This window comes from Oryza glaberrima, chromosome 12 (assembly GCF_000147395.1).
Source record: "Oryza glaberrima chromosome 12, OglaRS2, whole genome shotgun sequence".
Classification (NCBI taxonomy): Eukaryota; Viridiplantae; Streptophyta; class Magnoliopsida; order Poales; family Poaceae; genus Oryza; species Oryza glaberrima.
In genome coordinates, this window is record NC_068337.1 from 9,634,720 (window position 1) to 9,656,442 (window position 21,723).

Sequence of the window (21,723 nt, forward strand, 5' to 3'; positions counted from 1 at the left end):
CCTATACTGAGTTGAATCCTGTTATCCAAGCAAAGTTCCTTCATTTATAGAAAGTTTTTCTGAAGTTGATAGGGGAGTACTCACCGGTTTGCACTCATGCATGCCAACCCGTCTTAACAAATCTGATGCATATTTCTCTTGATTAAGCAGGATACCATTCTTTACCTTCTAAACCTCAATTCCAAGGAAGTAGTGCCACTCACGAAGATCTTTCAAGGCAAAATCTTTACTGAGTTCCTGCAAAAGTACTGAGGTTGCATCTGGTACAAAACTAGCCACAATGATATCATCAACATAGATGAAAAGGAAAATAGTGACCTTCCCTTTCTTATAGAAGAACAGTGATGTATCAGCCTTTGAAGGTACGAATCCTAACTCACTTAGCTTTGTGCTTCACCTAGAGTTCCATGTTCTAGGTGCCCATATAGTGCTTTGTCTAATTTACAAACATAGTTAGGCATAGATAGTTTTTCATATCCTGATGGTTGTTTCATATAGACTTCTTCTTCCAATAAACCATGTAAAAAGGCATTTTTAACATCCAGTTGTCTAAGACCCCATCCTTTAGAAACAACAAGAGATAAAACTATTCTGATGGTGGCAGCTTTAACAACTGGACTAAAAGTGTCTTCATAGTCAATGCCGTACCTTTGTTTGAAGCCCTTTGCAACCAACCGTGTCTTATACCTGTCAAGACTACCATCGGCTTTCCTCTTGACCTTGTACACCCATTTGCAATCTACAATATTTCTCGCTTTCTTAGGAGGGGCTAGATGCCAGGTCTTGTTTTCTATCAGTGCCATGTATTCTGCATCCATGGCCTCCTTCCAGTGCTTGTGCTTTATGGCTTATTCTAAACTCTGTGGTTAACTAGAAGAAGTAAAATTAAACCACTTAATAGTTCCATCAGTATATACCTTTTCTTTTTTTATCCCACTCTGAAGTCGGGTTCTTGGTCTAGCTGGGGCAGCTGTTGTTTCTGGCACATGTTGTATATCATACTCCTACAAGTTACCAGACGCTCGACCACCTGCTTCCGCCGCAGTCGAACTGACAGATATAGACGACGCTGATACATCGGCTTCTTAGGCTGTGTTTAGTTCAGCGTAAAGTTTAAATTTTGGTTGAAATTGAAGATGATGTGACTGAAAAATTGTGTGTGTATGACAGGTTGATGTGATGGAAAAGGATTGAAGTTTGGATCCAAAAATTTGGACTCAGTTGTTCGATGAAGACGCATCCTGAGAACTGTACACATGCTCCTCCTGGATTGGCGACCCAGCACTGCCATGCGGAGTGGACGGTGACGGCACGTCTGTCTCTGTCGCCGTGTCTGCACCTGCTTCTCCTGTCATGCTGTCAGCTGGTGCGGCCTCGGATGGATGTGCGCCTGCCTCGATTGTTGTGCTGTCGGCCGTAGCAGACGCTTGGGGAGGCTGCACTTTTTTTAGACAATAGAACGAAACATTCCCCTTTACTCATCAAAATTACAGCCAATTATTATAAAATATCACTCAAACGAAAAGTGTAGTTAAAAATAAAAATAAAAGACCAAACTAAAATAAAAGACTAAACCGAGATAACGAGTACACATTTATTCAAGTCTATTTGTGGATCTCCATCCATAGTTTATAAAAAGTTGTATAACTGTCGTCTCAAGCCTACGACATGCAACCTTCATAAGCTCTCCATCATCTTCACACTTTTATAGCTGTGTCCAACACCAGAGCCAATATATTGCCCTAAAAATTACCTGTAAATATGAGATAGATGGTGATTTGTCAAATTACCTGTAAATATGAGATAGACGGGGAGGCTGCACTTGCGTTGACGGAGCAGCAGCAGCAGGAACATGCACATGTGTTGTTGACGGGGCAGCAGCAGCATCATTTCCTTGGACTGCATTTTGGTCTGCATTTTCTTCACCAATGTGATTAGTAACATCAGGAGGATAATTAAGCACATGATTATTCTGTTGTACCCCTGGTGAAGAAGAATGCGGAAAAAGAGACGGTGGAAGAAGGGATATTTCAGCTCGCAAGCGTGCGCCGGCATTGGGTTGTAACTCAGAAAAGGGAAATATGCCTTCATCAAAGATGACATCACTGGATATATAAACTCGACCAGAAGAGGGCTCTAAGCACTTAAATCCCTTATGAATGTTACTATATCCTAGAAAGACGCATCTTTTTGAGTGAAATTTTAGTTTGTGTGTATTATATGGACGGAGGTTAGGCCAAACAGCACAACCAAAAATCCGAAGGGTTGAATAATTTGGTTTCTCTTTGAAGAGTTGTTCTAGAGGAGTTGCAAATTGGATGACCTTGCTAAGAGTGCGATTAATAAGATACGCAGCAGCAAGGACTGCTTCATCCAAAATTTGAGAGGCATGGAAGCATGAGCTAACAGAGTTAAAGCTACCTCAATAAGGTGCCTATGTTTACGTTCAGCCGAGCCGTTTTTTTGTGAGCATAAGGACATGACACATGATGGGATATACCAATTTGAGTAAAGAAGGAATTGAGTTTTTGATACTCTCCTCCCCAATCCGTTTGAACGGAAAGAATTTTGTGACAAAAATTCTCTCAACAAGGTTTTGAAACTCTTGGAACTTTTGGAACACTTCAGATTTATGTTTGAGAAGGTATACCCAAGTAAACTTGCTATAATCATCAATAAAACTGTCATAAAATTTCTTTCCACCAACAGAAACTGGAGCATGTCCCCAAACATAAAAAAAATAAGTTCTAAAGGACGACTCGACACACTTGAGGATTTTGGGTATGGAAGCTGATGACTCTTGCCTTTTTGACAGGCATCACAAATTGAGTCTTTATTTGCAACACTAGAACACGGTAAATTATTTTTGCTAAGGACTCTGGACACGATAGGAACAGCAGGATGGCCCAATCGACTATGCCATCTCGAGAAGGAAGGAGCATAGGCTGCATAGGCTTGCTTGACCGGTGGAGTAGGGAGAGAGTAGAGCCGACGATGACATCTACCCCTAAGAATCGTGTTCCTCGTGGCTCGATCCTTTATAAAAAAATATTTGGAATGAACTTCAAGAAAAGCAAAATTATCCATGGCCAAATGATGAGCTGAAATAAGATTCTTTTTTGCTTGTCGAACATGAAGGATATTTTTAAGATGTAAACCGTGAGTAGAGGTATGAATAACAGAATGACCAATGTGCTTAATTTTTATACCTGCACCGCTTGCGGTGTGAATCTTGTCTCCTCCTTTGTACTTCTCCCGGACATCAAGTTTGTCCAGTTCATTGGTGATATGATCGGTTGCTCCTGTGTCGATGTATCAGTTTGTGTCGATTCCATAGGCGGAGGCTGCAGCAGCACTTCTTTCATCCGGGACATAGGCGTCGTCAAACCTATGCCAGCACTCGGCTGCCACATGGCCTCGTTTTAGGCACACCTAGCAGATTGGACGGTCGTTGCTGCCACGAGCTTGATTGCTGCTGCTCCCACGTCCACGTCCAGCCATGGCAGGAGCACCACGGCCACAGACAACACGGCCACAACCGCGCGATGGGCTGGCGCCGCGCCCACCGCGCCCTGCAGCATTTGCTGATGCCGAATGGGATCGACGAAGAGAACGCCTGGTCCCAAAATTAAGAAGTTGAGAGTAGACTTCCCCTAATGTGACCGACTCATTTCGTGCCACAATAGCGGATACAACAGGTTCAAAATCTTCATCTAACCAGTTTAAAATATAAGCAACTCGATCTTCTTCATCTAAAGGTTTTCCAGAGGTAGCAATTTCATCTCCAAGAGCTTTCATCTTCCCAAAATATTTAGATACACTCATGTTACCTTGTTGTGTGTATTTACACCCAAATTTGACACCTATGGACGAAATAGGGGAAAATTGCCAAACTTTGGAAAGTGACGGGTTTCCTTCACAGGGCCGGTCAGACCGCAGGTGTGTGGGCGGTCTGACCGGCTAGTAGGGCCGGTCTGATCGCAGGAATGTGAGCGGTCAGACCGGCAGGGTCCGAGTCCGAGTCTGTTTTCGTCGGGTCTCGGGTTTCCTTGCTCGGGAAGGCATGTTTCGTGTTTCCTTTAGTTTCTATCCCGAGTTAGACGTGGAGAAGGGCCTGTAGAAGGCAAGACCAACCCCTATTTAAGGGACAAGGCCGGTTCATTGTAAAACCCCCCGAATACAATTTACCTGAATCGTTCTTTTCCTATGTTTTCTATTTTACCCTAGTTCTAGTCCATCTTTGTCGGTTTGCGCCGTAAACCGTCCACCGCCGCTGCGAGAGTGCGACATCTCTTTGTAGGTTTGTCCTGAAAACCTTCCGTTTTGCCCATGAGACAGGTAGTTATCCTCATATCGATCTAAATCGGCCTAGAGGCTGATTTTGATCTCTAAATCGGCTCCGCTAGCCGGTTTAGCTTTTCTTTTTGCAAAACCCATCTTGATTTGGCCCTTTGGCAAGATCGAGGTGGTTGGCGACTCCATATCACCGTAAGGCGTTTAGGTGTTGCGATCGTGCTTGTCGACTTGTCAAAAAAGTTGCCAACACGATTTTTGACGACTGCACTGGGGAACGATCTAATCGGCCATATCACGGCCGAATTTCGTTTAATCTAGTAATTTCTGTTTCGTCAAATCTAGAGTTTCGGCTAAACAGCCGAAATCAATCTATCTATCTACTATCACTGCACATATCTATCGATCATTGTGTTGATTGATTCAGATCGGCGGCATTGTTCTTGTGCTGCCGATCTGGCTGCCTATCTTGCCGGTCTAACCGACATTATCAATCCGGTCAGACCGGAGAAGTGGAGCAGTAGCAGGGCCGGCAGCTTTTCTGCTGTACACGGCCAGGAGATCAGAGACTTAATCCAATTTGGTTTGTACGTGTTAAAAAAAAATCAGGCTATACAAAGCCGATTTAATCAGTAGGCAAAACTGAATTGGTTTGTGTGCATTAGGCAACTGTTACCGAGCAAAAAGAAGAGAAATCAGGTTTTTTGAATCAAAGCAGATTTATACTGCTTTGCACGTATTAAAAAAAAAAACAAACAAAAAGCCGGTTCAATTCGCATCGGCTATTACTGTGAAGCTTCTGTTTTCGGAATTTTGATAAGTACAGTACCGTATCAAGGAAAATAAAGACAGCATATTAATCTATTCGGTCAACGATTTCGACTATGAGCTATATGGCCGGATTTAATCAAGGAATTTCTTTATCAACTATGACGAGCGGGAATGGGTTCAACAATATTGCTACACAATACACTAGGACCGATCAAGCCGTCATGAGAGGAAACGTCCCGCTACCTCAAGTTATAATTTCATCAAAGGTAACCTCCGATTCGCCCAACCCATCCTTTGCTATTCAAAACATTAATAATCATTGTGTAGATGCATATACTACTTCTAGTTTTGCTCCTATACAATATGCTTATAATGCTATGGGGGTCAGCGGGTGTTTATACGGCCGATTACATAGAAATCGGCTATAGGCAAAACCTAGATAACGGTATGATTGGTCATGGCACCGGTCTAACCGCATCCTATGCCGGTCAGACCGTGCCCACCATGGCCGGTCAGACTGTGTACTACGCGCGGTCAGACCGTGCCCACCATAGCCGGTCAGACCGTGCTCTATCCTGGCTAGATCGCGCCTCCTGTGGCCGGTCTGACCGCACCATTGACCACCGGTCAGACCGGGCCATGGGCCGGTCAGACCGGGTGCTTGACCGGTCAGACCGGGCTATCTATAGCCGGTCAGACTGGTGCCCTGGGAATTTCTTCAGGTTTTCATACCATGACTAGCAGTACTGATTTTAATTATTCATCACCTGTTAATACTGTTAGTCATGCTATTCCACATATCCCTAATGCCTACGATGATTTTAATAGGGGATATCCTCCCGATACTAGGTATGGCCAATATAACAATATTGTGCTGCAACAACCACCTTTTAGGCCACCAAGTCCACCACCAGATCCATCAAAGCCTGAAACTGTGGAGGATTGGTTTAAAAATACTATCAGGGATAATTTCATTTCACAAAGCTAAGGAATCGTGCTAGGGAGTACCAAAAGCCGTATCCTGATTTTTATGACATTATCCCATATCCTCGTGGTTATAAAATTCCTGAATTTACCAAGTTTAGTGGTGAGGATAGTAGGACCACATGGGAGCATGTAGATCAATTTTTAGCGCACTGTGGTGAGGCTAATTGGGATACATGTAAATTGCGCTTGTTTTCTTTATCTTTGTTCGGTACTGCTTTTACATGGTTTACTTCTTTACCGGCAAATTCTATTTCTACTTGGGCTCAATTAGAACAAAAATTTTATGATTATTTTCACACTAATGAAACTGAGCTTAGGTTGTCTGATTTAACATCGGTTAGACATAAATACAATGAATCTGTTGCTGATTATATTGAAAGGTTTAGAGATATTAAAAGCCGATGTTTCAATTTGAAAATAACTGACAAAGATTTGGCCGACATTGCATATGATGGATTGCTTGATTCTATTAAAGAGAAATTGAATGGCCAGATATTTCTTCATGTTGATCATGTGTTGCATGAAGCTCTGGCTCAGGAAAGCCGAGTGGATGATAATAGCTTACAAGCTAGTTTAGATGAAAATACAATATCATGTATAGCCGAACCAAGCGATGGTTCGGATTGTGCTAATAATTTGTGCAATGATGCCATAATAAGTATAGCCGAACCAAAAGTTGGTTCAAATTGTCTTGCTAGTTTGGATAATAATGCAACAACCATTATAGCCGAACCAACCGACGGTTCGGATTGTGTTACTAGTTTAGACAACGATGGAATAGCCGAACCAAGTAATGGTTTAGATTGTGTTGCTAGCTTAGAGAATAACATCATTGAAAATATAGCCGAACTAAGTGACGGTTCGGATTGTATCACAAGCGAAAGTGAAATAGCATTGTCACCTAAGACCGAATCACAAATCGGTCATGTGGATGTTGGAAAAGATGATGACAATGTCTTGCGGGATAGTGGTGAAATAGAATCCAAAGTAGCTATGCATACATATCAAAGGCCGTATCCTGAACATGTAGATTCGGTCCCATACCCGCAAGGAATTGAGGTGCCCAACTTCACAAAATTCACAGGTGAGAATGCTATGACTACAATGGAGCATATCGGCCACTTTATTGATCAATGTAGTAAGGCCGGTAGCGATGATATGCTTAAGTTGAAGTTGTTTCCTCTTTCTTTGTCAAACTTTTCATCTACATGGTTTAGTTCGCTTGCTCCTAATTCAATTTCTACATGGTCACAAATAGAACATGAGTTTCATGATTATTTTAAAGATGCGAGCTTGATGGAGCAAAGACCGATTGATACTTCATCGGTCACTTGTGAAACTATTTCGGTTACATCTATGCCTAAGACTGGAATTGTTAGTGATCCTTTCACTGTTAGTTCTATTGATGTTGACAAAAAGAAAGGGAAACGTGTTATTATTGGGCATCCTCGGCCCAAGAATAGGATCAACAATGCGAAGGCCGAAGATCATAAAGTTCTAAAGGATGAGTTATCTAGTATCCAAAGGACCAAAAAGCCGAAGCTCACTTTTGAGATGCTTATGGCTAAATACAAGAAAGGATTAGCCGGTCAACGATTTGATAACCAAACTAGTGATTCGAAAAGACCAAGATCATCTCGTAGGAAGAGATTTGGTCAAACATCAAAGCAATCGGAGCCATCAACCATATCAACTCCATATAAACCTCCGGTTGTGATGCCATGGTATCCATATCCAATATCACCGTTTGGTTATCCTTTTATGTATTACGTGCCGTGGATGCATCAACCACCTGTGCCGCATTATCAGGAGTGGAAGGAATCACCTAGGACAGTGCCAAATCATTCATCTAATTCAAGACAAGACCGTTTCCCACAAAAGAATCGGTCTGGTAGATCAAAGGTGAAAGAGGTGAAGAAGGTGTGGGTGAGGAAAGAAGCCAAAGCTCCGGAGGTCGTTGCTATCAAGGAGAAATCTCAAGATGTTCAAGTACCTACTGAAGATGTGGCGAAAACTATACAAGCGGAGAAGACTGAAGCCGACGCCGTTGCTGTCGACATCGGCGGTCTGACCGAGCCAGCTGGCTGGTCTAACCGCCAGACTACGGCCGGTCTAACCGACCTTCCTGGCCGGTCTGACCGACGGCTTGCAGCCGGTCTGACCGGGCCTAGAGGCCGATCAGACCGAGGGGCATTAAAGGTGAGCGGGAAAATTGAGAGCAACATGGGAGCTTCTACTTCGACAAAAAATATTAGGAATCATTGTTTAGCTCCTGGAAAACAACCACAGCCGAAGTGGATACCTTCTGGCTTATCTCGCTCTCAAAAGAGGAGGCTATAGCGTCTTCGAGCCATAGGTCAAAAAGAAAAAGATGCCAAAGATGTAGAGAACAAAACATGTAATAATTTAGAGCCTCGAACAACACCTAAGCGAGTGTGGAGACCTAAAGAAGTAAAAGTTAAAAGATCGGTGTTTTCACGAAGTAGTGATGGATTCAATTTGGTGAGAGAAAAATCATCGGTCATTAAAGATATGTCTCCTTCACATGATGCTATGGGTGTTAGTGCGGTATTCATCTTGCCTTCGAAATCGTGCAATCAAGAAAGCCGATTTTGCTTGGGGGGCAAGACATTAATATGCTCATGAGGGAACCAAGAGAAGAAGAACGGCAATGGATACAACATCACATCTTCGAGCCGCCGTTCGTTGGATGCTAAGGTAAGGTATGGGTTTATGGTGTTCATCGTTATATTATATGTCTATGCCATGTTAGAACATTGCTTGCTATCTAGCACATGTGTGTTTTTGCTTATCAAATTGATATTATACATACATGTTGCAAATGCCAGTTCTAGGTAGTAGAATTGGTAGGTTGGCATATAATTTGTTTGAAGTATGATTTGGCTCATGGCTCTTTGATATTTATTTAAAGCCAAATTGTATGTGTTTTTATGGATCACCATATAAGATATAGATTTTATAATTATTGCACCATGAAAGTTTTGCTTATTAGTAATTAGACTAATGTCAATGGTCGATGTGATGATTTATTCTAGAGTTGTTTTCTTTAGAAACATTGGCATAGTTAATATTTTGCATACATGCTCAAGCCGATTACTTACATTTGTAGTTTATTGCAATTCATGTGTGTCAGGCATATGACTTTTGTGATTCATTATTGACCATGCTTCAATTGGCTAAGTGTTTTGATGCCATGATGATTATTGTTTCAAAAGCCACTTGAATTAGTATTCATCTAGACATATTAGTTGGATATCATAATTTTTCATATGTCTAGAGAGAAGAAATTTTGGTCCAATAATTTGATACCCCAAGCATCTGGCTATTATGTGAAGAAAAATTATATACTAAAAGCCGATGCTTGATTTCAAAACTTTGGACGAAATTAGCAAAACCATAGACTAGGGGCGGTCTGACCGGCATTGCACGGCCGGTCTGACCGGTGGTACCAGCGGTCTGACCGGCTTTGCATAACCAGTCTGACCGATCTCGGGCAGAGAGCTGGGGGGCACGTTGCAATTGATTCAAAGGTCGAATCAATTGTAAATTCGGACATTTGTGCCCATGAATTAGAAATAGCTTGAAGAATTCCTTTGATTAGATATTTGAAAGATCCTACACTTAAGGTTGATCGGAAGATTCGGCGGCAAGCGTTCAAATATTATATCGCTGAAAAATAGATGGAGTATTACTTAGATAATGATAAATCTAAAGTTGTTAGGAGAGTAGTACATGAAGGGATTTGTGAAATTCATCAATCGGCCCATAAGATAAATTGGTTGCTTAGGAGAGTGGGGTTTCATTGGCCGAAAATAATTGATGATTGTTTCAAATGCTATAGAGGGAGTGAAACTTGTTAACGGATCGGTAATGTTTAATTAGCGCTTACCGCTGTGTTGAACCCTATCATTAAAACTATGGCCGTTCCGAGGTTGGGTTTTGGATTTCATTGGTCAAATTTATCCTTCGTCATCAAATTAAAAGGGCATTGGTTCTTGCTAGTTGCAATGGATTACTTCACTAAGTGGGCCAAAGCCGTGCCACTCGAGAATATTACTTGTACGGAGGTAATTGACTTTATTTTGAAGCATATTGTTCATAGATTCGGTATTCCTCAAACGTTAAAAGAGATTCTTTTATGTCCAAGGAAGTGAGAAGTTTTGCTGAATCTTATGATATTAAGTTGTTGAGTTCTTCTCTTTACTACGCTCAGGCTAATGGATAAGCCGAGTCGAGTAATAAAACATTGTTGAAATTGTCGTTTTGCCAGTTGAGGTAAATCTTGGCTCTCTTCGGTATTTCAAGCAAGACGACTTGTCGGTTGAAGATTACAAGACCTTGATGAGAAGCAATTTTTGAAGATGTCATCGATGAGCGTTTGAAGACTTTGAAGGAGATGAAGACACTTCAAGATGGTGTTTTCAGAGATCAATTAATGGGAAATACTTGAAGAAATACTTCCCGAGCATTTGGCAAGATGCTTAGGAAGTCTTATGGCCGGTAATTGGATTATCGCCCTGAGATAACATGTTCTATGCTTTTAGGTTCACATATGTTCACCAAAAAGGCAGGGGGCATGTGTTTACACCCAAATTTGGCACCTATGGACGAAATAGGGGAAAATTGCCAAACTTTGGAAAGTGACGGGTTTCCTTCACAGGGCCGGTCAGACCGCAGGTGTGTGGGCGGTCTGACCGGCTAGTAGGGCCGGTCTGACCGCAGGTATGTGGGCGGTCAGACCGGCAGGGTCCGAGTCCGAGTCTGTTTTCGTCAGGTCTCGGGTTTCCTTGCTCGGGAAGGCATGTTTCATGTTTCCTTTAGTTTCTATCCCGAGTTGGACGTGGAGAAGGGCCTGTAGAGGGCAAGACCAACCCCTATTTAAGGGACAAGGCCGGTTCATTGTAAAACCCCCCCGAATACAATTTACCTGAATCGTTCTTTTACTATGTTTTCTATTTTACCCTAGTTTTAGTCCATCTTTGTCGGTTTGTGCCGTAAACCGTCCGCCGCCGCTGCGAGAGTGCGACACCTCTTTGTAGGTTTGTCCTGAAAACCTTCCGTTTTGCCCACGAGACGGGTAGTTATCCTCATATCGATCTAAATCGGCCTAGAGGCTGATTTTGATCTCTAAATCGGCTCCGCTAGCCGGTTTAGCTTTTCTTTTTGCAAAACCCTTCTTGATTTGGCCCTTTGGCTAGATCGAGGTGGTTGGCGACTCCATATCACCGCAAGGCGTTTAGGTGTTGCGATCGTGCTTGTCGACTTGTCACAAAAAGTTGGCAACAGTGTGTTGGTGAGTGTAAGCCGGACGTTGAGCGACCGTGCTTTGGTTTGGGCGGTGAACAGAGCGTATATTTGCTGCCATGCTTGCATCGCCGAGGATGCCGTAGCCACCTGGGTGAGTACATCTCTTGAGAGGGTGGAGAACAGGAACCCCAAGACCTGTTGGTCAGAGGCAAACCACTCCTGGAAAGCAGGGTTGGCGATCTTCTCTGATTTGCCATCGGTGACGCACTCGATCTCCGCGGCCAGAGCAGCAGCGGCGCCGGTGAGATGCCCGTCTAGGCACGACCCACGTATGGCCGGTAGGACTTGCGCTGACCACAGCGCATGATTTTCTTTGCTCAGTTTCTCTGAAATCTGAACACCGAAAAGAGGATTGGTAGCAGTAGCGCTTGACGAGGATCCTGCCATCGCCGTGCTTGAGGATTTGTCGCCGGACTTTGGTGGCTCTGATACCATATGCAACCTCAGTATTTTTGCATACCATATGCAACCTCAGTATTTTTGCAGTTAAAAGGATTCTAAGGTATGTCAAGCATACAGTCAATATGGGTCTCAAGTTTAGCAGTCAATATGGCATTTTTCTATTTTTCTTATTTCCAACATTTATTCACTAGCTAATTCTGACTTTTTGAGAGCTATGTTAAGTACAAGCGGCTCAATGCTTTATTTCGGCAAAAAAAAAAAAAGAAAACCTTCAGTGTGGATAAACATTGACTCTCTCCGTCCCTAAATATTTAACTGTCCGTTAATTTTTTTAAACATGTTTGAACATTCGTCTTATTTAAAAACTTTTATAAAATATAAAACTATATGTATACATAAAAGTATATTTAACAACAAATGATAAGAAAAGAATTAATAATTACTTAAATGTTTTAAATAACATATACGGTCAAACATATTTAAAAAAGTCAACAATGTCAAATATTTAGGGACGGAGGGAGTATTATGTTAGATCATGGGCCGAGGGAGCTAATTAAGTCAAACTAGAGAAAAATCAAAGTCCTAAAATGGTCTGATACTCTGATACACATTACATGGGTAAACTGTAAACATATAATCAACAAAATTGAATGTACAAGTGGATGGATCGACCGGCTTTTGGCTGACAGGCGATGGCTAGAGCACGTGTAGCCTATGGGCCAACATGCCTCCGTGGTGATCTCGCTTGCATCGCAGCATAGGCTGCACAGCGCGCGCGATACCCTAGGCAGCAGAACGGCCTCACAGTTCTTTGAGGTAGAATAAATAAAAAAAAGTAATTGATCGGTTGATTCTATTTTAAAGTCTAACTACTAATTTTATCCTACTTTTTCAGTTTTGTTTATTTGACCCTGTTTTTTAAAATCGAGCTTACCGTTTGAACCTCTTTTCGCTCACCGTTAAAATTTTATTTAGGAAAAAGAAAAAAAAATACATTTACTAGTCCAAAATGACCAAAATGCCCTCTGATTCCACGCAACCCTATCCTTATCCCCAACGCTACTGCCACACGCATGGAGGGGAGGGGCGCCGGCGACCGCGCCTGCTGCACGCGCGGAGAGAGGGAGCAGCCACGGCTGCAGCGCGCGGAGGGCGTCGGCGGCACGGCTGCGGCGTGCGAAGGGCGTCGGCGGCGCGACTCACGCAGAGGATGGGAGCGGCGTTGGCGGCGCACGGGGAGAGAGCGAGCAGCGGCGCCGAGAAGGTATAGGCGGCTCGTCGGCGTTCTTCGCGATGGAGACGCGCGACTCGCCGACGTGCTGCGTGGTCATGGAGGAGGCATCTCGCCAGGCGCGGTGCGCACAGGGAGCTCGGCGTAAGGCAGGTACTGGCATGGCTATTGCTTGCACATCTTCGCCTCCTCTTTGTTGGATTGCTGCTGAACATTGTTAGTTGCTAATTGCTGCTCATGAAATTGTTGTTACACACTAATTGACTACATTTGTGTTTTTTTTCTTCAATGAGAAAGGGCAAAAGTGGTATTTTGGATTTTTCGTTAACACCGTTACGTTCCCTTAACAGAACAGGTTCAGTTTTAAAAAAGAGGGTCAAATAAGCAAACTTATGAAAATAGGGTCAAATATACAATTGCCCCAAAAAAACACACTTGAAATCCAGAAACTTTATAAAAGGACATGAAAAATGGGGGGCACTATATTTTTCGCAATTAGAAAATAAGAATTCTAAAACTGATACATAAAAAGTTCACACCTTCCTTATTAGACAATGGGTCGACTTTAGGGAGCATATGATTCTTGATTCACCCTTTATTCTCTGCATCCATAAATATTTTTTCCTTCCTGATAAGTGAGCTTAAACCTATATGAAAATTAATTTCTATGAAAACCACAAAGTACCACTTTTTTATTCTAGAAGAGAAAAAGTGATAATGCTCTCTTAGCCACTCGAATCATGTGTGGTGATTCTAAAGTATTTTGTACGGAGTGAGGACAACCAAGCCTTTGCATGATTCTTCTGGTTTGCGGCCACCGAATGCTTTGATGGGGATAGTTTTCGGTCACAGGTGCACCTACAAGGAGAGTGAAAAGAAAACTACTATACGGGGCTTCTATATTCTTGATTTGATTTGATTTGTCCTAGCTTAGTGTTTCACACTGATTTAATTTTAGTGGGATACTAAATTGTCTCCACACTTTGGAAAATTACATCTTTAAAATTTTCCACCGCATCAAAGCAGAACAATCTAAAACCTTAAAAAAAATCAACGAGGCGACGCTGGTAATTATGTTGGTGGTGCCTCTCCATCTCCGCATCTACGTCCTGTCCATAATATGTTTGCTAATCAAGCTTTGGTTGCTTTTGGAGATATTCAATTATATTGCCAATTAGATAGAAACAACTTTAACTGCTAATGATGAAATTTATATGTTCGGCAATGATTAATGTGGCCATATGTGGCGGATTGCACACCATATCCGTATTTATGGCCATACGTACCAATCATTTTGCACAACACTGCACTACTATATACATGCGCTTGACAATCAACTCAAACCATCAATCCCTACTAGAAAAAGTATTTTTCCCGACGTGGGGTCTTATTTTCACAGTCGAAGATAGCCCTTAAAGCCAAATGACCGCCTACAAAATTATAAATCGGGGTGAAGTTCCCTATTTTCGCAGGCGGACCACTTAAGCAACGCTTGCGAAAATAAATTTCCGCGGGCGCACCTTACGTGGTCCGCCTGCAAAAATCGTACCTACCTAAAAAAATCTAGTCATCCTTATCCTCTCCTCCCCCATCCTTATCCTCTCCTCTCCACCACTCATTTCCTTCCCCCCCCCTCTCTCTCTCACACACTTAGAAAAAATCTCTTCTCTCCACCCCCACCTCCGCCGCCGGCCGGCTCCCTCCTCGGCGACGACGACGACCGCGACGCCACCTCCGCACGCCGACGGCTCCCCTCGGCCGCGACGACGACCTTCGCGCCGCCGGCTCCCCTCCTCTCCCCACGTCCGTGCGCCGCTAGCCGGCTCCATCCTCTCCCACGTCCACGCACCGCCGGCTCCCCACCTTCGCCACCGGCCGGCTCTCCCCTCGGCGACGACGACGATCGTGCCACCGCCTCCGCGTGCCGACGGCTCCCCTCGGCCGTGACGACGACCTTCGCGCTGCCGGCTCCCCACCTACGCCGCCGACCGGCTCCCTCCTCGGCGACGACGACGACCGCGACGCCGGCTCCGTGCGCCGACGGCTTCCCTCGGCCGCGACGACGACCTTCGCGCCGCCAGCTCCCCTCCTCTCCCCACGTCCGCGCGCCACCGGCTCCCTCCTTTCCCACGTCCGTGCACTGCCGGCTCCCCACCTCCGGCGCTGGCTGGCTCCCTCCTCGGCGATGACGACGACCGCAATGACGACCTTCACGCCGCTGGCTCCCCTCCTCGCCGCCGGCGGGCTCCCTCCTCGCCCCCTTCGCCATCGGCCACGACGAGCGACGACAACGCTCGCCTCCTCCACCGCCGGCTTCCCTCCTCGCCGCCTCCGCCACCGGCCACGACGGGCAACAACGACGACGACGGCGCCGATGCGGCAGGTCGGCTCCTCCCTCTTCTATGTGGGGCAGTGGACGGAGGAGAGCCCTGGCCGGCGGCAGCGCCCGTGGTTTTTTTTATTATTATTTTTCTGAGATGATTTTTGCAGGCAGGCCACGGGCCCGGTTGCGAAAATGGTCTATTTTCACAGTTGACGTGTTAGCGGCGGTCCTCCTCCCCGCCTGCGAAAATGGTTTTGGGCCGCCTGGAAAAATCATTTTTCTAGTAGTGAATGTAGATCGCAAGAGATTTAGTACATTTTTCTTTCAAATTAACAAAAATTCCATCTCCCATTTTCATACCACCATCTTGGCATACTTGTTAGATATATATGTCAGGGTTTATCTCTTTGTAACAGAAAAGTAGAGGATAGAGGAGTTGGTTATCATTTTATGTGATCTATACCGGTATACAATGGATTGATCTATGTACTGCCACGGTGAAAGGCTGTTTTCACGTCATATTAATATAAATGTACGTGTGGCCTCATCCGGGAGGTGATAACGCTTCCTATTTCGCCATATATAGTACTTACCTTCCATGTATGCAAAGAGAAATGGCTAAACTACACTCACCTTCCTATCTTTCTCTATTGACGATAGAAGAATCAACATATACCTCATCAATAAACAAGCGACTTAATTCTAGTCTATAGTAATCCAAATACAATCCTTTGTTATATCTAGCGATCTCTACAATCTACATTGTCTATGTATCCAACATAATTCGCACCTCACCATTACTTTTAGGATAAGTGATTTTGCTCTGATCTGCATCTGTATTCGTGGGAACTTGCTGCTGCTGCTCTTTTATCTCCTTCCCTTTTCCCCAGAGGAAGGAATAGAGGCCAATGATTATCATAAATGCCCCTAGCAAGCTGCAAGCAAAGCATGTTATATATTATAAGACTTTCTATAGTATTATCCATATTCATATAGATGTTAATGAATCTAGACATATATGTGTATAGATTCATTAACATCTATATGAATGTGGGCAATGTTATAAAGTCTTATAATATGAAACGGAGGGAGTAGTATATATAGTGCCTCTCATGTGGTAGCTAGTCCATGCTTTTGCCGGACTTGATACCGTACATATATAAAACAGTACGACCCTAAGACTGAATATACAGACATGCTGTCGCAGTATTAATTCTCACCTCCCGACAGAGATGTCGCTTCCAAGCAGCATCGAGTCAAGGACGACGGTGATGATCAGCGCAAGCGAGTTGAACATGGAGGGGTAGGTTGGCCCTCGCCGTGACACCGCCCACGTGATCAAGCAGAAGGTGGCAGCCGTGTTGAAAACCCCCTGTCAATGTGATTTGTGTTCGTTGTCAATGAAAGGAAAAAAACACACATCATTTAGCCCAATCAGAATTGAGATGGTGCTACTATAAGATGCCTCTAAGGATGGATATATACCATCGAGCTAAATTAAAGCTTTATTACCGAATAGATGATGGTGATCAGCTGCAGATCCCAGTGGAGTGCCCATGCCGACCGGTCCCGGTCGACGGCGATCCCGATCACCACCGCCTGGATTGTCCCCATCAAGCATGCGAGCATCGTCGAGAAGTACTTAGATGGGAACTCCTTGTTCACTTTGGCCTGCATTATATTATTGCAGGTTTGAGGTTTCAGCAAAGATCAGTATACATACATGGAAACTACTTCACAAATAGCACTACAGTCTATTGATCATCGATGTTGCCAATATGGATGGACGCTGTACCTGAACGATGAACCAGAAGGCGTAGCTGAGGCAACTGCCGCAAAGGAAGAGCGTCCCGATGAGCATGTTGTGGTGGGTAGGGAAGGTGGAGTCGTCGCTGCCGCCGATCGCCCGCAGCTGCGCCGGCTTCAGCAGGTGGGTAGGCCACAGATGCAGCAGCTTGCCCCTGTACAGGCTCACCACCATGGTGCCCACAACACAGATCACCGTGCCAATCACCTTTATCATGCCAGACCGCGTCTTCACCTTCAGCTTCTCCAATCTGAACCCCCAGTTCATCCCACAATGCATTAAACAAAATTGAAAATTCTCTCTTTTGATCCATACAGTCACCTATCCTAGAATATAGAGTGTTTCGATCCACGATGTACCGGAAGATCGCTGCAATGATGAAGGTAACGACGGGGACCAAATTTAGGAAATTGACGGTGTATCCAGCATTGGTAGCGCGTAGGCCGTAGTAGTGTAGCCCCATAGCCAAAACAATTCTCCAGTAATAAAAAAAGAAACCAATTAAATCAGATTTTTCTGGGGGTGGGAGGGGAGAGGATTTCTTGTTTTGAGGGGTGTAGTACTGACCCGAACAAAGCGTTGAAAAATATCCAGCCCAGTACCTTGTAGTTAACCTTTTTCATCATTTGCCTGAAATTAGAAGTTATGAGACACGACAAGCATAAAATTTAAAAGTCAGCTACCAAAAATTACTCGATTGAACTGAATGTTATGGAAAATAAAATGTTTCAAAAGGAAATTTCAAAAGAGGGATGTGACATTTCAAAGGAAGGAAAGTGTGTAGTACTACGTTGTTTTCGTCTGCTGCTTGTCTTGCTAAACTGGGAAAACAAAAACTGACTTGTGAAGCATCCATGTCATCAGTTGGCATCCAAAGAAATATAACTACTTTTTGTGGCGTCCATAACATAATAACGTTTATTTATAGGAGAGACATTGTGTTCTCCATAACCCTTGTAAGCCGCATAAACAACGCGACATGCAAAACAATACACTATTTCATCATTTTACGTTGTTAAATCCTCGTGTTTATTTACTCACCCAGATTAACTAAGTGTTATACTTCCGTTCTTTTCAGCAACTTCAACATGCAACTTCCTCTTTTTCATTAGCATGCTTCCAAAACTTGTAAATAAATCATTATGTGCAGAATTTTTCTATATAAAAGTTTCTTTAAAAAATGAGACAGATATATTTTCTAAATTTATAATAATTCATACTCAATTTATCATGTATCAATAACTTGCCTCGTTTCATGTATAAGAAAAACTAACCTCTAACAAAGTTGATCGAACGCAGCCTAAAAGACAAATAATTGCTCCGAAGTCACATGTGCACAAGTGTTACGTACCTCTCGAACCAGAAGGCGAAGGGTAACATGGTGACGGTGCCAATGAGGTTGCGGTACGCGAGGAGGACGAAAGGTGCCATCCCACTATTGAATGATAGCTTCGCGAGGAGGAGGGCACCTATGGTGAATAGCTGGACCAGTACCATGCTCAATGGGAGCAGTAACCGCTCCGCCATCCATGGCTTCGTCTTCGGGGTCATCGTCTCCGCCATCATGTTGGTACCCTTAGAGCTTTTTCAAGAGAGAAGATAAGTGTTCTGCAGCAAGGAATCCAAGGAGGTAGTATTTATACACACATGGTAATGAATGGATTATGGTACGAGACAGTAAGCAAATCAGTACTAATTACATTAGAATGCATATACGTGCACGCATACTCTCTGTCTCATAAAAAACGAATCAGAATAAGATGTAACATATCCTAGTATTATGAATCTAGACCGATGGATGTTCAGACTCATAGTAATAAGATGTGTCATATCCGGCATTAGGTTGGGTTTTTATAGTACGGAGAGTAGACCACACACCACAGCACAAGTATGGCTCAACGACGACAGCAAGTATTGTATGGGTATGCTCACACACAGACGTGTAGGGAAGCAACTGATTTATTGAGTCACGGTTTTGGGGCGTTCATTCACAACTTTTCGATGTCTAATTTGTTGTCTATCCTCAACCGGCATGCAGACGACAAGGCGAAACTGAAGTTTCGTTTGCATCTGCAAACGCTTTTAGTAAAGAAACTAATTTGATGTAGTGATATCTGTCAGGCACAAGTTCGAGTTTCCTTTGCAAATACGGCAGTGTGTTCTTTGCCCATCTACAAATTGGGAAAGCTAGCTAGCTGTTTCAGATGTATATATAATCTGTTAATTATACAAGTGGGGAATGTGCAATTGATTTAATTTGTTTGTTTTGGGTTTTCGAGTATTTATTAAGCACTTTGCTTAATTAAAACCACCTAACAATTTTGCTATATATTTGTATACGCCTTTTTACCCTGAAATCATTCAGACTTTTAGGAGTCCATTATTGTGCCTCCTGCTTAATTTGTCTTCACTTGTACGGCATGTTGCTAAAAAAAATGTTGATATGCACTACTTTTATTTTTTTTACCTTTTTTTTTCGTGTGTATATGTAAAATTATGGTGTAAGTTTTGCAATTTGCATTGTAAGATTTGAACTTTCCAGTGTAAATATATAGAGTTTACAGTATAAGTTATATGGAATTACAATGTAAACTATACATGAAATTTCTTTTGTTCTTTTTCTGATAAAAATGTGATACCATGAATATAGACAAACCATTATGTTAGTTGCTTGTCCGTTAATCTTGCTGGAATAATTTTTGCATGGTCCAGAGATAAAAAAAGATGTCAAGTGATTTGGTGAAAAGAATGTGCCGAATTCGTGTGATTTGGAAAACAAAATTGCCGAAGGATGAATAGGTAGTCCTACCACCTAATACCATGGATCATATAATTTTGGTGATTCTGTGGATTAAAAAACTGAACTATAAGAGATTTTAATATCGTAATCATATAGTTGGTAGTATTTGATAAGAAAGAAATACACAAATCCCTATATATCTATGAGATTCTTAGAATAACTATTACACTGCTAGAAAATAATTTATCACTGGCCTTTCAACCCGAGGTGGAGCGCCCGGATTCCTTTTGGCCATTTGCGAACATAGCTTTCATAGTACTGTGGGCTTCTATTAATTAGTCTCTGCTACAAGTAAATTAAATCAAGAGGGATGATATAATCGTGGTGTGTTTGTGTACTTAGGAAGATCACTAATTATGAAAAATATTCTCATGGATGGATCATTTGTAGTATGGGACTCGTATAAATTTAATATTGTTCCATATATTTGTTAGAATTGATATTTTGGTTTTTAAGTTGATTTAGCAGTTATATGTAGCACTACCACTACTAAACAAATTTAGGTCAAATAGACCTTGATGTAGAGGCTGAATTGATTTCTGTTATTGAAAGAGAGAAGAGAGTGAGAGAAAGAACAAGACTGCACAAGAAACAATATGTGAAATGAAAACCTACCATTCCATTGTAGCCACCCCTTCTGATCACTCTCGCATGGTCTGCAACAACGTCAGCATCAGTTGGGAATAAAACTAATTGAGCGATTTGCAACAAGGTCATCAGCATCAGTGGGGAAAACCAATTGAGCAATTTTTCAGGATTAAGAACTGTAATCACTCGGGCCATATCCACACCAAAGATGATGAGATGTCCACAGCGACAACTTCAGTTGAGCTTAAATCTACATGCCACCAATTCCTCAAATACTACTACTTCTAAGCCAGGGGCCTGAATTCAACTCCCTATGGAAATGGTGATGGCAAAGTGAGAACCAAGTTTGATATGATCAAAACAGAAAGAGGGCGATGGTAGGGATTGATAGATGATGGAAGCAAATGTGAGTAGAGAATATAGCTCGCACTAGCCGCGCCGAATTGATGGAGAGTAGTTTGGCTAAGAGAGATTGAGGTTGGAGAAGAGAGGGGGTAATTGAAGCCTGGAGTGCAGAGTGTCGAGGAAAGGGATGCCATCGCAGTGAGGAAGGAAGAGGTAGTTTTATTTTACACAATATATGCAATGGCAAGAGGAGATTGGAACATGGGAACAGAGGAGGTGTAGGTTTATAGTTGACATGCAAGGAAATAAAAGGGGTGGAATTTGGGGTATGCGTGTGTGGGCAGTATTTTGCATGAGGAAGAGAGATAAAAGAGTAGGGGAAAAGGTTGATGGACAGCATTAGTTAGGCTAAGTATAGTAAAATTATGGCGAGTGGTAGGACTAGCGCCGTGTTTAGTTCCAAAATAATTCTCCAAACTTCTAATTTTTCCATCACATCAAAACTTTTCTACACACACAAACTTCCAACTTTTTCGTCACATCGTTCCAATTTCAACCAAACTTTCAATTTTGGTGTGAAATAAACACAGCCTAGGTCACTGGCAGCAGTGGATCCGAGGCTAATCACCTGCAATCTCCGACACCAAGCAGGCGAGAATGCTATTCAGCGACCAGTCGCGCGCCCTCCTCCCCGTGCGACTGGACACGTGTCGCGCGCGGAGAGGGGGCGACGGACGGCGCTGCGCAGAGGACCCTTTTTTCCCTTTTTTTTTTCAGCTTCGCTTTTTTTTTTGTTTTTTCTGTTTTTCTTCTGCCATCCGTTTGGTTTTTTTCTTTTTTTTTCTTTC

The 21,723-nt window shown here is 43.0% G+C and overlaps 2 protein-coding genes and 1 non-coding gene across 6 annotated transcripts; all 3 read right to left on the reverse strand.

Moving 5' to 3' along the window:
• Positions 1-1,131: 1,131 nt before the first annotated feature.
• On the reverse strand, positions 1,132-3,718 carry LOC127757974 (uncharacterized). Of its 2 annotated transcripts, XM_052283569.1 has the most exons (3): positions 3,210-3,718; positions 1,791-1,911; positions 1,132-1,436 (listed from the first exon to the last, which is right to left on the reverse strand). In XM_052283569.1, the coding sequence occupies exons 1-3, from the start codon at positions 3,411-3,413 to the stop codon at positions 1,360-1,362; spliced, it is 402 nt and encodes a 133-aa protein (XP_052139529.1). In that variant the 5' UTR covers positions 3,414-3,718; the 3' UTR covers positions 1,132-1,359. The 2 variants fall into 2 exon arrangements, 1 of the variants encoding a protein (XP_052139529.1); XR_008013567.1 differs by lacking the exons at positions 1,132-1,436; positions 1,791-1,911 and adding an exon at positions 2,660-3,036.
• On the reverse strand, positions 3,621-3,759 carry LOC127758280 (small nucleolar RNA Z247). The gene has a single exon (XR_008013703.1). It is a non-coding gene; the product is annotated as a small nucleolar RNA Z247 (small nucleolar RNA).
• A 10,123-nt stretch (positions 3,760-13,882) lies between these two features.
• On the reverse strand, positions 13,883-21,092 carry LOC127757604 (WAT1-related protein At1g09380-like). 3 transcript variants are annotated; one of them, XM_052283150.1, is made up of 9 exons: positions 20,734-21,092; positions 20,558-20,598; positions 18,494-18,724; positions 17,710-17,772; positions 17,502-17,618; positions 17,131-17,392; positions 16,848-17,006; positions 16,556-16,707; positions 13,883-16,270 (listed from the first exon to the last, which is right to left on the reverse strand). In XM_052283150.1, exons 2-9 carry the CDS (start codon positions 20,563-20,565, stop codon positions 16,102-16,104), a joined length of 1,161 nt encoding a protein of 386 aa, XP_052139110.1. In that variant the 5' UTR covers positions 20,566-20,598; positions 20,734-21,092; the 3' UTR covers positions 13,883-16,101. The 3 variants fall into 3 exon arrangements, with proteins under 3 accessions (XP_052139110.1, XP_052139112.1, XP_052139111.1); XM_052283152.1 differs by having other exon boundaries at positions 18,494-18,750; positions 20,734-21,091; XM_052283151.1 differs by lacking the exons at positions 20,558-20,598; positions 20,734-21,092 and adding an exon at positions 18,843-18,961 and having other exon boundaries at positions 18,494-18,750.
• Positions 21,093-21,723: the final 631 nt, after the last annotated feature.

Coding starts and splice junctions, on each gene's coding strand:
- LOC127757604 (XM_052283150.1), bottom strand. Junction 17,619..17,709: donor TTTTTCAACGCTTTGTTCGG/GTCAGTACTACA, acceptor TTATTACTGGAG/AATTGTTTTGGCTATGGGGC. Junction 17,007..17,130: donor CCTTCTGGTTCATCGTTCAG/GTACAGCGTCCA, acceptor AATATAATGCAG/GCCAAAGTGAACAAGGAGTT.
- LOC127757974 (XM_052283569.1), bottom strand. CDS start 3,413: ATGTGGCAGCCGAGTGCTGGCATAGGTTTGACGACGCCTATGTCCCGG. Junction 1,912..3,209: donor TCACACCGCAAGCGGTGCAG/GTATAAAAATTA, acceptor AAGAAAATGCAG/ACCAAAATGCAGTCCAAGGA. Junction 1,437..1,790: donor CGTCTATCTCATATTTACAG/GTAATTTGACAA, acceptor AAAAAAGTGCAG/CCTCCCCAAGCGTCTGCTAC.